Below are 16040 nucleotides of genomic sequence, written 5' to 3' on the forward strand. Positions count from 1 at the left end.
ATTTCCCAAATGTGTTGAATGAATGATTGCTTTGCGTAGACAACGAGCAGTCTGTGGTTCTTGAGTGTGTTGTCGGAGACTTCCCTGAGCAGCAACCTGGTGAAGGCAAGTGTCATCTGACCCATTATGTCCTACTTACTTTATAATTCACTATCCCGCATTACTTAATTGAAACCTAAGGATTGACTAGCTTTGTATTTAACTTGTCCTTGATTACCTTTTGGGTTATTATGGTTAGCTTCATGCTATTGCTATACTTTAAATTAGTGAACATGATGAGAATATTTATGATACAATGATGTTATCTTGATAATGATGATGAACTGTGATACTTTAGGGGACTCAGATTGTTTCCTGAGTACCTACCCGTAAGGACCTGTTCGTTGAGAGACCACCCGGGATAACAGTACAACCATGAGGGTGTAATGTGATGCCCTTGGCTGATTAATTAGAGGAACTTGAGGTGTAGCCGGCTTCGCCATCGTGCTATCAATGGGGTCCGGGCACAATACTTGCTCTGCCGAGGCTGGCTGCCGAGGTTCTTTCGTGTTACTTTTGTTAGTCACCCTTCCTGTGGGGAGAGGTACTGTGTTTATCAAACTAGAGAAACCTAACGGGTGACTATGACCTCTGGGGAATCTTTGTAAAGGCTACGTAGTGAAACCTTGCCTACTCACCTTGGTAGTGTTTGAGGGTTTGATCGACCCGAGGCAAAAAGGGATCACGACTTGTGGGTAAAGTGTGCAACCTCTGTAGAGTGTTAGAAACTGGTATATCAGTCGTGCTCACGGTTAAGAGCAGCCTTGGGATCCTCTTTGATTAGAATAACTCTAGATACTTTTATGATGATGGTAAATGGTGATGATTATAACTATGGTTTCTAGTATTTCCTCTTGGAGGGAGTACTTTTGGGTAATAACTTGGGTTTATTACTAAAACTTGGCTTTTCTACTAGTCATAAATACCTAACCAACTAAAAGAAACTGCTTTAAGCTTAACTCCACATACAGCTAGTCCACTTTAGCCAAACGGGACATTTGTTGAGTACGTTGATGTTTACTCACCCTTGCTTTAAAAACCACCCAACCCCAGGTTGTCCCCATTGCAATCAGTGCTCAGGAGAGGGCGAAGGCAACATGGAGGACTTCTAGGAATTTCAGGACTACAATGAGTTCTAGTTGTGTTTAGTGGCAAACCCTAGTCAGCTGCCTGTGAAGGCCTTATCTTCTACGTTTCGTATCTGCACTTTGATTATGTTAATGACTATGTTAAGTTAATGACTTTGTGGATGTCTTGGACATCTTGATGTAATAAAATACTATTTTCGATATTACTTTGACAAATGTGTGATGATGTCCAACTATGTAATCGCTGTGTACGTGAGTTTCTGATTCTGGCACGTACATGGTTCGCATTCGGTTTGCCTTCCAAAACCGGGTGTGACACATCCTCAGGTTAATTTGATGGGACCCAATAGGTTTCTCTAGTTTTGTTTACCCCACATCTTGCAAACAAATGAACTATTGGATAGATTTGTTATTGCTCTACCTGGTTTTGGGAAATTAATGTTATATTGTGAGCATGTTCCAATTTTGTTGTTGTATTGATAAGATCATTGTGTTAATTGGAACATGGAGCAACCACCCGAGAAAATAGTGCTACCACAAGGGTAGAATGGGACGCCCTTGGCTAAGTAATTAGGAAAGCTAGGGAGAGATTACCTTACCCGAAAGGGGCAAGCGGGGAGACGTTGCTGCAAAGTATAGGGAGGTTCTTAGGTTGAACTGTTGCGATTGCATTTCGGACGAGGGATTCCTATGCTTCCTTCTTCCTAAAATCATAGTGGGCTTTCTCGAACTAGTGAAACTTTAGAAAGGTCTCGTAGTGCTACCCTACATCGCTTCCTCCGTAGACACTACCGGAATTTGGCTCTTTGCCGAGTGTCATATTCTTTGCCGAGTGTTTTATTTCGGGCACTCGGCAAAGAGCTCTTTGCCGAGTGCCACGCAAAAAACCCTCGGTAAAAGAAAACACTCGGCGAAGAAGCTCTTTGCCGAGTGTTTTATTTTTGACACTCGGCAAAGAGTTTCTTTGCCGAGTGTCTTTTTTTGACACTCGGCAAAGGGCTCTTTGCCGAGTGTCACAAATACAACACTCAGCAAAGAGCTCTTTGCCGAGTGTTTTTTCTCCAACACTAGGCAAAGACAACTTAAAAATCACATTTTAAAATAGTAAATTAATTCAAATGAAAAAGTTTTCAACTACAAATTTGTATAACTCATCATGATGTACAATTTATATATTGAACATTTCTTCATATGACAAAATAAAAATAAATTTGTTCATAAAACCTATATCTCTCTCGTAGTTTATGAAACTACGAGAGAGACGTATAGAATTTGTGCATATTGTTAGAACCATCATCTGAGATAAACAAATTATCAAACAACCAAAATAAATTTTGTAGATCTTGAGAAGTTATAGAAGTTTATAGTTGACAACTTTTTCATTTGAAGTCATATTGTCAACGAAAACTACGTCTGAATTTAAAAAATTTAAAATTTGAATTTTGAAAACGACTTCGAAAGGAAAAACCACCAACATGAAAGTTGTAGGTATTGAAGAGTTATGAAACTTTGTAGTTGACAATGTTTTAGTTTGAAATCATCTTGTTATGCAAAACTATGTTTGAATTTTGAAATTTGAATTTTTCAAACTGTCTCGGATGGAAAAACCACCAAAATAAAAGTTGTAGGTCTTAAAATGTAATGAAACTTTGTAGTTGATAATTTTTTGATTTGAAATCATCTTATTATTGAAAATTTCGTGTGAAGTTTCTAAATTTAAAATTCAAATTTTATAAATGGTCTCGGATGTAGAAACTATTAAAATAAAACTTTTAGATCTCAAAAAGTTATGCAACTTTGTAGTTGGTCACATTTTCAAATGAACTCATTTAGTGCCTTAAATAATCAAATTACTCTCGATTTGTTATAGTACATGAGGAATGGAAACGTAATATAAACATAATTGGTGTAGTAGTGTAGTGGTATAGGAGGGTATGCGCGAGAGAGAGGTTGCGAGTTCGAATCTCACCATTTACAAAACATATAAGTTTGATTCAAAATAATAGTGAAAAATGATAGGGCAACGGGTTAGGGTAATAGGGAGGGTTGGAGAGTTGTTCATAGAATTTAAAAAATGATTTGCTGTTTTTTTTAATTTTTTCGATTCTTAATTTACCGAGTGTTTTTCTTTGCCGAGTGCTTTTTGACACTCTTTTGCCGAGTGTCCGAAAAAAAGCACTCGGCAAAGAACCCTTTGCCGATGAAATCTTTGCCGAGTATTATTTGCCGAGTGTTACACTCGGCAAAGCCTTTGCCGAGTGTAAAATAGCCTTTGCTGAGTGTCTTAGACACTCGGCAAAGAACGCGATTCCGGTAGTGAGAGGTGTATGGGGTCCGTACAACCCTGTGGCAAATGGATAATACGACTTGTGGGTAAAGATGTGCAACCTCTGCAATGTGTAAAACTGGTATATCAACCGTGCTCACGGTCATGAGCGGCTCGGACCCTCACATGATTAATCTATGGAACTAAACTCAATTTTTCATTTGCATTGCATTGTGGGTGTTATTATTAATTGTGATCTCTTATTTAATTGGGTTGGTATCTATTTATACTTAATAACTGCTAATAAAATTTTGACCAACTTTAAAAGCAATGGTCAGCTATAATCATCTCATTTGGTAAGCCTTACAGTTCACATGAGCCCCACTTTATGTGAGCTCATGCACATTATTTCCCCACAACTTGTTGTGCGATGAACGTATGTGAGCTCACCCTTGCTATACTCACATACCCAGGTCAAGAACAGGTACCACATGATGAGGCACATGAAGGATGTTGTAATGAGTTCGTGAGTGGTCTAGGTCGTCGTCTCCCAGGTTGCTGGATCGTTGTCTTCGTATGATGTAATTAATTAACTATTTTGTACAGAACTCCATTATATATATATACTAGGTATATACCCGTGCGTTGCAACGGAGACATATAATACATAAATTACTGTGATATTATATATCCCCGTTGCAACGCATGGGCACTCACCTATTGAGAACAATGAAGGCAAAAGCATCAGGTATCTTGCTGCCAGGAACGCCGTCAGGGAGAATAGCAGATGGAGTTGCTGACGAGGGGGTCTCTCGGTCGTCGATGTTCCGCGCGGCCTCTCGCCCTTCTCTATCTTCCGCCGCCAGGAAGAAGCGAGGGAGAAACAACCCCAAACGTACGCACGGCGAACCGAAACCATTTCTCCAGAATATATGAGGTATTTCAAGATTGAATACCAAGATTGCCGAAGCAGTATATGAGGTATTCCAAAACAAAAACAAAAATATACTACGGCTCTCAAAAAATCCAGAGTCAACACCCGAGTTATGCCAGCCAAACACCCCGTTTATGAATTATACTAAGTTGTACAGTAATGTCATCTCGCATTTTTCAGTTTGCATGATCCCTTTATCTCAAATGCTTGTAGAATAGAACTCTGGCTCCATGAGAAATCAGACGGTCCCAATTAATACCACGAAATTCGCATGTTCATCATGTTGAAAACAACGATAGAGACGTCAAGTTGCGTGCACCGTGCACTCTGACTATAGTAGTAGAATAGCAGAATCTAAACCTGATAGACAAGGGACACACAGATTGGAGTCGACACAGATCTTACACCACATGAACACGGCCGTCAGAACATGAGCCGGTACGCTTGCTTCTTCTTAGATCGCCTCTGCTGAAGTTTGGGCAGCGGCGGAAACCAAGTTGTTGCTGGAACGGTGTCGCCGCACCTGCGCCTGCGTCTGCCATCAAAACACACACACAAGAATCTGTAAGGAGACTCAGGTTGGTTTAATTGCAAGAACTACTTAGCTATCTTAAAACTACTCCATAAGCTTAAATATCTGAAACACACTATAGAAAACATATAATAAATAAAGGTCAGAAGGTATTCCAAAAAGGTCAGCTTCTACAAGAAGAATAACTCTGTCCTGACATTTATTATGCTCATTTCTCCAAGTTTGTGACAAACCAGGCCAATGAAACATCTATAAAAGCCCCCCTCCCCCTGCAAACATGTCTGAAGTGATTATTCAATATTCTAAGAACAACAATGGTGTAGTTCCTGAACACCCTATATAGTGAATGAAAGCATGGTAAAGCATGGAATGCCTGTTGTTAGAGGTATGAATTCAATTGCGGCCAGATAAACAACATATAACCAGACAGACAATTCCAGATGCAAGCACATACTTCCTCTTCCAAAGATCTGCAGGCTGACTCAAGGCACACTTCAAGAGCTCGAAATTCGAAAGGCAAAACCTTGGTATTTCCATCTTTTGCAACAGCTAAATTGGGCATACTACTGCTGCTAGTCATTTCAGGCACAACAGCAGCAGTCTTCTTAGTCATTTCCATTTCATGCCCTTTGGATGAACTTGGTACAGGAAATGGTGAAGCAACAATAGATGATTCACCTTCCATGTCAGCGAGTTCAGCTGCCTAATTGACAAAGGGAAAAATGATTTAGTGATATATCCTCAATCACCGTATCATTTAGTGATCAAAATACAGCAATCCAATCCAATACTTTTAACATTATGCCTAAACACATCACCATTTTAGTCCACTTTGGAGAACTATCCCCTAATTGCATGAACTCCGTCTACCATGGTATATCCCCTGATTGCAATATCTTAAACATAACATTAACTGATAAAAACATAAAAATAATTGGCAACGATGTTTTTATCTTCCAAAATATCATCATTCAGTCCAATTTGAAAAATTATATCCACCCATTGCATAATCTCGGCATTGTGACCAAACTTCAAAACAGACTCTCCAGTACAGTGCCCTGAGCACATACCGCGGGAAAAAATTGAAGTGGGTACCAACGCACCGCCGAGGCCAGCCTCAGGCGATACCTCTGCATTATATATAAGAGTATATAACAACCCTCAGGCGATACCTCTGCATTGTCATGGCATGCAGATTCAAGCTGTTAAACACTGGTTTGGTTTCCCGGAAAACAGACTTATGCTTAAGAGAAACAGATGTTGTATAATAACATAATCACATGTTGATGGTAGAAAAAAAAAGAGCTAAGGTAAGGGGAGGGTATTATGTTCTGTCAGAGGTCCACTAAGTAACATGAATGATACACCTGGACAACCTGATTGAGGAGGGGAGTAAAGCTAAACATCGAAGCAAGCAAAGTAAAGCAAATTCATTAATCTAATGAACTGGTTAATTACAACTCAAGCTAGGCCAGAGGCAGAGGAGACTGAGGATTAAGCTTAACGCGAGAAGAGCAAGCGAGGGTCCAAGGGGATGACCTGGTTGCTTCGATGTTTAGCTTGACATCATGTATCTGCTCAAATGAAAGCACGTGGTTTATTTTCTTGGGCTGGGAGGGACTGTGCCCTTGTGCGTTTCCCGTCGCCGTGTCGCCCGGTCTGGGAAACGCTCCGCAATATTCAAACCAAGGAGCAGGAGCCAGTGTAAGCTGACTGGGGGAAACAGGTTCAGATTCTCAAGGAGTTCCGTGAACCTGGACACGGTTCAAGACCCTTGAACAGCGGACAGTGGTCTCTGTAAGCAGCCAGGGGAGCTTCAATAACAGTCTTGACTCACAGATAGAGATAGGCAGGCATATGGTGTGCGATCTTAACGCAGTAGTTTTTATTACTATACTCCTGCTGAAATAAAGCTGACCTGCTTAGTAACTCTAGCTAGAACATGGGAGGCTTCTCCGGCCGTGTCCATCCGCAACTTGCAGTAGTTTTTATTTCCATCCACATGAACAGAACAAAAAGAGTCGGGGATTTGTATCTTCTACGGTTGTACCTCAAAGGTCAACGCTCAGCGGCAAGCTTCACGTTCTGCAATTCCGTTAGTCGTGCGTCCAGACTCCAGAATGAGTGGGAGGTTCCAGAGATGGCACGCTTTTGAATCTGAACTCCACAGATAGATAAACACGCTAATTGACAAATAAAAATCGTTTTAAATCAAAATATTCGATTTGGGTACAGCTTTGTTTCGGTTCTACACCTAGTTTTGTGGGATCTGTGACTTCAGGCGTAGGAGTTGTTTGGATCTCGGACTGAACTTTAGTCTGGGTCACATCCGATGTTTGCATTTCGATTAGAATGATTAAACATGAGTTTATTATAAAACTAATTGCATAAACAGTGACTGATTTGTGAAATGAATCTATTAAACCTAATTAATTTGTGGTTATCATATGTTTACTGTTGCAATCACATAGGTAAATCATGGATTAATTAGAATAGATTCCACATAGTTGTATATTGTTTTGGGCATCAACCACGAAGAAAAGTAGGGAAAAAATTATGAGATGAGCTACAGGTGATGGCATGATGCTACATTTCTTTGATCTACCATTATATACATGATTGCAATAAATGTGGCTGCATGTCATTGTTATGAGTACAAACTAATGCTTCCATCGAACAAAAGAAAGTCGCAGAACGAGATATGACAATTTGAATTCTAATTCAGGAGTGAAGGGGGGCTCAAATACTTGCCTGTACAGAGCGCTTACGGCCCTCGAAACTGAATGGATAGGTGACAACACCAACTGTAAGATAACCGGCTTCCTTTGATATCTGGGCAACAACTGGAGCAGCTGAAGATACATTGGGTTACACCTACAAACTAAACCCAAATGGATGTTACACTAAGACCAGATTTTATATATATCCAGCTCAAGTGGAAGCTGTCGGTACCTCTGGTTCTTCCTGTCGATAGCCTTTGTAGCCTCACGTTGGGGCTTCTCGCCGCCATGACCTGCCAATTAGCATCACACCATTCATCAATATACAGGTATATATCACCATAACTTTTCTCTAAATTAAACAAAAAGGGCCAAGATCCAGTGCACTATACCATCCTTCAGTGCCATGCTCCAAACAGAATCGATCTTCAATGACAGTTTCAGATATCTAACATGTAGTCAAAGGAGAACATATCCATATGCCCACAACTCGAAAGCAATTTGTTAGTAGCTGCAACAAGACGTATATACCTGGAAAATATTCTGAAATATGTTTTTTACCCATGGAAGTTCTCTAAATATAAAAATATGTTTTTTAACTTCTAGAAATTTGTTAAATAGTAAAGAAAATATTCTAAACTTGTGTTATGAAGTGGCGGCCACGCAGTAAACCAAGGGCTTGAAGACATACCAGCCCACATCACAAAAACTCCTACTTCCTCTATCTTATGTCTCTCATTCGTCTAATCCAGCTTGTGGTCTCTTGAAACCGCTATGGCTGCAGCATCACCAAGAATTTTAACTGAGGACTTGTGGTCTTAGAAAACCAGGACATAGAAGGTAAATAATGCATGCATGAACTAACAGAAAGTAGCAAGTTTGGGCATTTATCATCAGAGCATCCTCTATTTACAGTCTTCTTGCTGCCAAGCAATTTGTACGACTACCTAATCATATTAAAAGTTCACCAACCCCTTCAACTGATAGTGTTTCAGTAGAGATTCAGTCGCATGGAGATCGCCTCGTTGGCGAAATCAGAACAAGTCTACATGCATTTTTCAGAAAAGCACCATTGCTTATTACCAATTCATACATAGCTGATGAAGTGACACCGTCACATAAACAAAAGAAAGAGAATAATTCAGCTAGACACTGTTTCCAAGACGTTCGATATCTGATGCCCATGACCGAAAGCAAGGTCATTTGTTTGGCTCCAGCAGCTTGGACAGGTCTTCATGCACGCTGGAAAAAGGAGTTCATAGCCTCACTGAAACCTTCAGTCAGGCTATAATATCCTAATATTCAATCGCTTTCAGCCAAGAACAGATTGAGAGACATAAAGATGTCAATTGCAACCACTCTCCATATTATTCAGAAAGTATACGAATATGAATTCAGAATACTGTACTACTATGCAGACAGACATAAATCTCACAAAACAAGATCCCCCCATGTCATCTAATGCACTATCTATTCATTTTTTCTTATTATTTTCTGCTAACTGGACATGAAGTTCACATTATATAATCCTATCGAGTCTATACAAATTCCGTGTTATTTAGAGCTGCAGATCTGACTAACTGCTTGCTTTACTCAATGCAAGGATTCCAAAATCCTTGTTCTCTCACTTGTACTATAAGCTTTCCTTTGATCGATTCATGTTGGTAGTAATCTTTCCTATGGCACATCTTAAAAAAGTAATCAAAACAGTAAATGGCAAATGAAATGTAGGATGTGTGAACTGCAGATCTTTAGTGGATCAGGCGGGGCATTGTTTTCCCCACCGTAGAGAAGTTTTGTCATGCGCCCACCAGTGACCAGTATTGAAGATAATGATACCTGTGTTCTTGTACCTCAGAAACGCTGGATCGATGTTGTCAAGCCCATGAGTTTCCCGGGTACCCATTCTGTTGTTGCCTTATGATACTAAGCTATCATCAATAACAAATATATATAAGTGTATTGGTTTATCTGCAAGATATAAAAGACTACAGGTCAAATTGTTAGAAGTTTGCAGTATTTTCCGGATCAGATGGGGATGTCAGTGCAGGTGATGCCTCTCAGTGGGGTGTACAGGGAGGGCCCCCTGTGCTACCTATTCGCCGTCGACGGCTTCCGCTTCCTCCTCGACTGTGGATGGACAACCAAGCTCAATTCTTGTCCTAACGAGGAGAGTCTTGCAACCTCCATTTTAACCAAACAGGATATCGATATCCAATCAGTCCCCCACCATGCATATCTAGGATGTTGTGATTCCAAACCTGCCAAGGTGAAGAGATGTAATAATCTGAAAACTTGCAGTGGGATGTAAGATTAGTGGCGACGCATCCTATTTGTTGCGACTCATTAGCTGCTTTTACTCTTAAGTTCACCTTCCTTTGAAGGCGCACATTCTTCCCTATTGGAGAAGCCATAAGGCCGACCGTAGAAGTGGTGCGTGCGGTTAGACACATAAATTAGTCGATAAAAAACATATATTACCATCGATTTCAATATCTCATAATTGTGGCATTGACTTGACTGACAAACAATATAGAAACAGATGAATTCAATATAATTGTGGCTTCAAAAAACATCCACTAAAGGTAGCTTTTAAGAGTATGATAAAACCAAATGGTCAAGGCATAATAATAAGTTTATTCAACAGTTATATCTAACAACAGTTATATTCAACAGTACAATGCTTTTTCCTGCGTTTTCGTACATCTCTTTTCTCTATTTTTTTTAGGTTCTTTTCTCACCGTGATGTCTCACCTAAGAGATATTAGTACACCATCACTCGGAGCAGACCCGCCTGAGGCTGCATGTACTGGAGGCCTTTATCCAACAGGAACTGCTCCACAGCGATGGGCAACCTCGCAGTGCGAGAGCCCTTGGTGTGGTGGCCTGTTCCAATGCAAACCATGACTTGCATCCTCTCCCCTGCTGCCCTCCCCACGCTCTTCAAGGCGGTGAGCTCACCCTTCAGGATGTGGATTGCTTCGTTCACATGCAGGCCATGTAAATCAATCAGGTGGTCACCCCCACGTTGGGAAGAAACAGGATTCCTACACCACATCAGAAAACGACTTCAATATTACATCAGCTCGAACAACCCAGAAAGAAGTCAACATGTAAAACAACTATCAGACCTTTGTCGGTAAATAGCTTCTCTAGCTTTCTCATGAGCCGCTTTCATTTGCACATTGTAGGCCTGCCCCTTCATGCTAAGCTCCTTCGCAAGAGCCTTGTTGCCAACCAAGTAAGCCTGTCTAGCCTGTCAGGTGTATCCTTATGTGAATACCTTAGCAACTCATAAGATATACCAAATTTAAAAACAGTATGTTACAAATAGTGGACTCTATTAATGAAAAATGGACCTCATCGAACAGGTAAAGTAAATTGCAAATGTAGACTTCAGTATCCATAATGCTATAGTGCTTACCTGCTCAAAGCAGGTATTCTGGACCCTGGCAAAATCACGAGCCTCTCCCCTTGATTCTGAGTACATACTTGCTGGTGGATTGCATATACAGAGAGAAATTAATAAGCCATAATTGGATCACAGTAAAGGAACTCAAAAGTTAGCATAATGCTCCCTGATTTCTATCTATCCATTCCTGATTTTTCACTAAATGAAGAAAACAGGCAAGAGCAATACTCATCCAAACATGAAACATAGAGGGAACTGTGCAATATGGACCAGAAAGACTTCAGAGTATCAGATGAGTATTACCCACTGCATCACCAGTCTCAAGCCATGGGGCAACTCTTCCGCTGCTGATGCTTTGAAACTTGTTCCCAGATGATTGTTTAGTGCTAGAACTGTACTGCTTGGGTACAGAAAGAGCTGAAATGCCTGCCTTTCTTGATTCTCAGTTTCCCACTGATTTTGATTCTGCAATGATATATAGTGCTTACCTGCTCAAAGCAGGTATTCCGGACCCTGGCAAAATCACGAGCCTCTCCCCTTGATTCTGAGCGGGGCGAGGCGGTGACCGGCGGCGCAGCCTCCCCGGTCGCGTCGAGGGCGGGGCTGAGATCCGGCGCCGGGACGAGCGCATTGATCAGCTTGAGCCGCGGCGACGCGCTGCGGAGCGGAGACATGGACCGCGCGCGGCGGTGCACGGACGCGCTTCGGGGCGTGAGGTCGTGGCCGCGCGTCGGCGCGCGGTCGCAGTCCTCGTCGTCATCGCTCCCGGGGTCGAGATCCGGGAGCGGGGGCAGGGTGAGCGGCCGGATCTGGCCGTTGTGGAAGAGCTCGTCGGCGGAGATCATGGGCCCACCAGGCCTGCCGAACTCGAACTCCGCGTCGCCCACGCACCCACGCCCACCGGTGCTGGGAGTCGCGGAGGCCGAGCACGAGGTCGAGAGGAGGTGGTGGATGGGGCTGGCCGGCGCGCTGAAGAAGTAGCCTCCGCCTCCGCTTCCGCCGCCGATGGCGTGGGGACGTCCGGGGCTGGACGGCGCGCTGGCGAACGGGGTGGAGCAGGAGCTGTCGATGTCATCGTCCATAGCCTGCGGGCGGCTGCGGCTGTGCTTCTTCCTAGAGGACGCCATGCTTCCTCCGCTCCTCCCCATCTCCCCCACCCACCATGCTCCCTGACCGCCATGGTGGGTCCCCGGCGAGGCGAGGCAACCCGAGCGAACCCCGGATCCGAATATGCGGGGACGACAGGGGTGGGGGAAGGGGCACCGAGGACCTGCGCGGAGGAGGGCAAGGATGGCGAGGTGTGTGGGCGGGCGTGGGGCGAGGATGGCGTGGATGGTAGAGGAGCGGGGGCATGGTGTTGCCTTGTGGATGGTGGCGGCGAGCAGGCGGGGCGAGGATTGTGGGATCTGCTGGGGAGGCAATCCCTGGAACCATGCCCTTCCATCGATGGAGTGTTGGGCGAGGGCGAGAATGGCAGGGCGGAGTGTTGGGCGAGGGCGAGAATGGCAGGGCGGCTGCGGAGGCTTCCCTGAATTGTGTCCTTCCATCAATAGAGAGCGAGGGAGGCAGGCAACGCGCGGCCAACATGCGAGAGTGGTTTACTGAGGCTGGGCGAGGACCGCGAGATCAACGGAGCGCGGGCGAGAGGGTGTCGGAGGCAGACCCGTGCACCACGGGTTGTGAACGTCTACACTACACTCTTATAGAGTAGTATATATATATATATATATATATATATATATATATATATATATATATATATATATATATATATATATATATATATATATATATATATTAGAGATGTGATATTCGTTTCTGTATCATGAGTCATTATATGTGTGAGACTTAATCACAACACACATTTGATTCGGGACCAGATTTGCCCTTAAATCGAGGTGTGACATTATTATCATGCTTGATAAATTCATATTAAACTGCACTAACTATTAATCGCATGCGACAAAGGTTTGAATGGGTGACATAAATAGTTAATCACTTCCTATGATGGACCAGTATATTATGATATTGTTTAATTAATGACCTAAATTTTCCACCATCGCCATTCAAAAATCAGCCTCCCGTGTTGTTTTCGTTGATGCGCGGGCAACGCCGAGTCAAGGTTCCTACCGAGCACTCCTGAGTCCACTTCCACTCCCCGCAACGGCCAGTCACAAACGCTGACACGCTCCACCTCCACGCACTCAGCTCTTCCACGTGTCAGCCGCAGGCCGAACCAGGCGCCTTCCAGGAAGCTTCCTCGGATCGTCTGCACACCCACGATTTAAAGCAGATCGACCCCGTGCAGGCGCACCCACCAAAACCAAGCAGCACATCCAACCAAGTCATCCATCAGCTCTGCTCACGACTCACAAGCAAGAGCTCAGCTCAATTGGAGCTCGGTCTCTCGATTCCCAGGAGGAACGGAACCAAATTAAGCTCCGTTGGTTGCCTGCCAGTAGCGAGTAGTCCGGACACGGGATGGGCAACCTCGTCTCGCAGTGCGTCGCGAACGGTGCCGGCGCGCGGCCTCTAGTCGTCGAGCCGGACGGCAGCCGGACGTTGGTGGACAAGAACACCGGGGTCGCAGAGCTGATGATCGACGCGCCGGGGCACGTGGTGGCTCGCGCCACGGACGTGGCGAGAGAGCGGCGGGTGCGGGCGATGGCGGCCGACGAGCTCCTGCGAGCTGGCGTGGTGTACCTCCTCGTGCCGGCCGGCCGGGCCGGTGCGCGGCTGGGAGACCGTGAAGTCGAGGCCATCGCGCGGTTGGTCTGCGGGAAGAAGAATTCGACCAAGAGCAGTCCTGGAGGCGGCAAGAGGGTCTTTCCCGACGTCAACGGCGAGGGCAACCACGATCATGGATTTGGGCCCAGGCAATGGCAACCCGCCCTACAGACTATCTATGAGGCCTAGGTTTTCCTTAAGAAGGGAAATATAGTTTTTTTTCTTAGAGAGAGAATAGGAACCCCATTCATTCATTCATACATGCATATTCTTTTTTCTTGTTCTTCCTTCCGGTGACGATGGAAGGGCAAGTTGTGCATACACCCTGTAAAGGCATAACCCTCTTTGGTGCAGTCATTTATAAGAAATCAGAAGAGTAAAATGTATAGATGGTCTCTGAATTTGTCAAGAGATGTCATTTAGATCCATAAACTTTGAAAATAAATTTCTAACTTCTTAAATTTGTTAAACGATTTACCACATATCTCTAAACTTGTAAAATGATGCATCATGTCAATTTCTATATTATACCGACAACTATAGCGTATCACTTAATAAGTTCAACTACCTAGAAATACATTTTCAAAATTTGGAGATTCGGAAATACATTTTCAAAGTTTGGAGATCCGGTGGCATCACCTGACAAATTTAGGCTTGCTCACGCATTTAACTAAATTAAGAAATGTCAATGTTAGTGGTTGATGGAAGTGGAAATTACTTTCCTCGTGCGTGTTGAATTCGTCTGGACGGACGACTAAAGAAAAAAGTAAGATAATCCATCTCTTTCAACGACCTTCAAGATGGAGTAATATATATATATGCCTTACAATGAAACCCCAGTGCAGTCATAATTGCGACTACAGGCTAACAACGACCAACAAACTATCTATGAGGCCTAGGTTTTTGTTAAGGGTTTATTGGTTTTGCTCTTAATCCATATAGATTGGATGGTATTAAGTGGGTTTTAATATCGATTATTTCTATCACACGTGGGTTGGATGAAATTGAAAAAAAATATAATTATTTCTATAAGACCCAAGAAGTAAAAAATATAGTTATTTTTCTTAGAGAGAATAGGAATCCCCATTCATTGATTTATGTATATTCTTTTTTTTCTTGTTCTTCCTTCCGGTGACGATGGAAGGGCAAGTCGTGCATACACCTTGTAAAGACATAACCCTCCTTGGTGCAGTCATTTATAAGAAACCAGAAGAGTAGAATGCATAGATTGTCTCTGAATTTGTCAAGAGATATATGTCATTTAGTGCATGAACTTTGAAAATAAATTTCTAACTTCTTAAAATTGTTAAGCGATTTACCACGCATCTCTAAACTTGTAAAATGATGCATCATGTCAATTTCTTAACCATTATGACAACTATAGTGTGTCACTTAATAAGTTTAATGACCTAGAAATACGTTTTCGGAGGTGTTGACGCCTTTTCGGAGCGCCAAATACTCAAGAAGAACCGGCGGCGGTGCTCTCTGCACAAGGGCGGACGGTCCGCGCGCGGGGCCGGACGGTCCGTGGCCTGGTGCGAGGCGCGGTGGTACTCTCTGCGCAGGGGCGGACTGTCCGCGGCCTGGGGCCGGACGGTCCGCGGCCTGGTGCGCGGCTAGGGCTTCTCTGCCTGACGGTCGGACGGTCCGCGCCCTGAGGCCGGACGGTCCGCGCGTACGCAGAGGCGGCGGAAGTCGCCGGCGGCGCCTGGATCTCGCTCCCGGGAGGGACCCCATCGGGGAGGAGAGATCCTAGGTGGTGTCTAGGCTCGGGCCGGCCGACCTAGACTCCTCTAATCGACGTAGAGCCGAAGAGAGACGAAGAATTTGGGGATTGGGAGGCTAAACCTAAACTAGACTAGAACTACTCCTAGGGTAAAATGCGAATAAAAGTTGTATTGATTCGATTGTTGATGATTACAAATCGGCCGTAGACCTCTCTATTTATAGAGGAGGGGGGCTGGACCCTTTACACAACTGATTCCGAGCTAATCCCGCGATTTTAGCCAACAACCGTAGCACAAAACTCGGAACCCTAATCTGATCTGCGCACGCGCGGACAGTCCGGATCGCGGACCGTCCGGCCTCAGCGCCGGACAGTCCGCCGGCTCATTTCTGGTTCGAACATATGCCCCCCTGCCTTTTGGTGGAGCTGGGCGAACCAAAAGCAACTAACTCGATGTGATCACATCGGTTTTCTTAGGCATCTTGCCACATACTAGGATGGTACTGTTTGAGGAAACGCCCATTCAAAGCCTTAGGTAAATCCTTGCCTTGTAATGTTTGTAGTAAATAGGCGTTACCAGACATCACCTGTTTCAC

At 43.9% G+C, this 16040-nt stretch overlaps 1 protein-coding gene across 1 annotated transcript; it reads left to right on the plus strand.

The window, feature by feature from the left end:
- The first annotated feature begins 13310 nt into the window (after nt 1-13310).
- On the plus strand, nt 13311-14104 carry LOC100279169 (DUF4228 domain protein). Its single transcript, NM_001152197.1, has one exon. The coding sequence runs from the start codon at nt 13473-13475 to the stop codon at nt 13905-13907; it is 435 nt and encodes a 144-aa protein (NP_001145669.1). The 5' UTR covers nt 13311-13472; the 3' UTR covers nt 13908-14104.
- The last annotated feature ends 1936 nt before the right edge of the window (nt 14105-16040 follow it).

Source organism: Zea mays, chromosome 8 (assembly GCF_902167145.1).
Source record: "Zea mays cultivar B73 chromosome 8, Zm-B73-REFERENCE-NAM-5.0, whole genome shotgun sequence".
NCBI classification, from domain to species: domain Eukaryota; kingdom Viridiplantae; phylum Streptophyta; class Magnoliopsida; order Poales; family Poaceae; genus Zea; species Zea mays.

Coding starts and splice junctions, on each gene's coding strand:
- LOC100279169 (NM_001152197.1), top strand. CDS start 13,473: ATGGGCAACCTCGTCTCGCAGTGCGTCGCGAACGGTGCCGGCGCGCGG.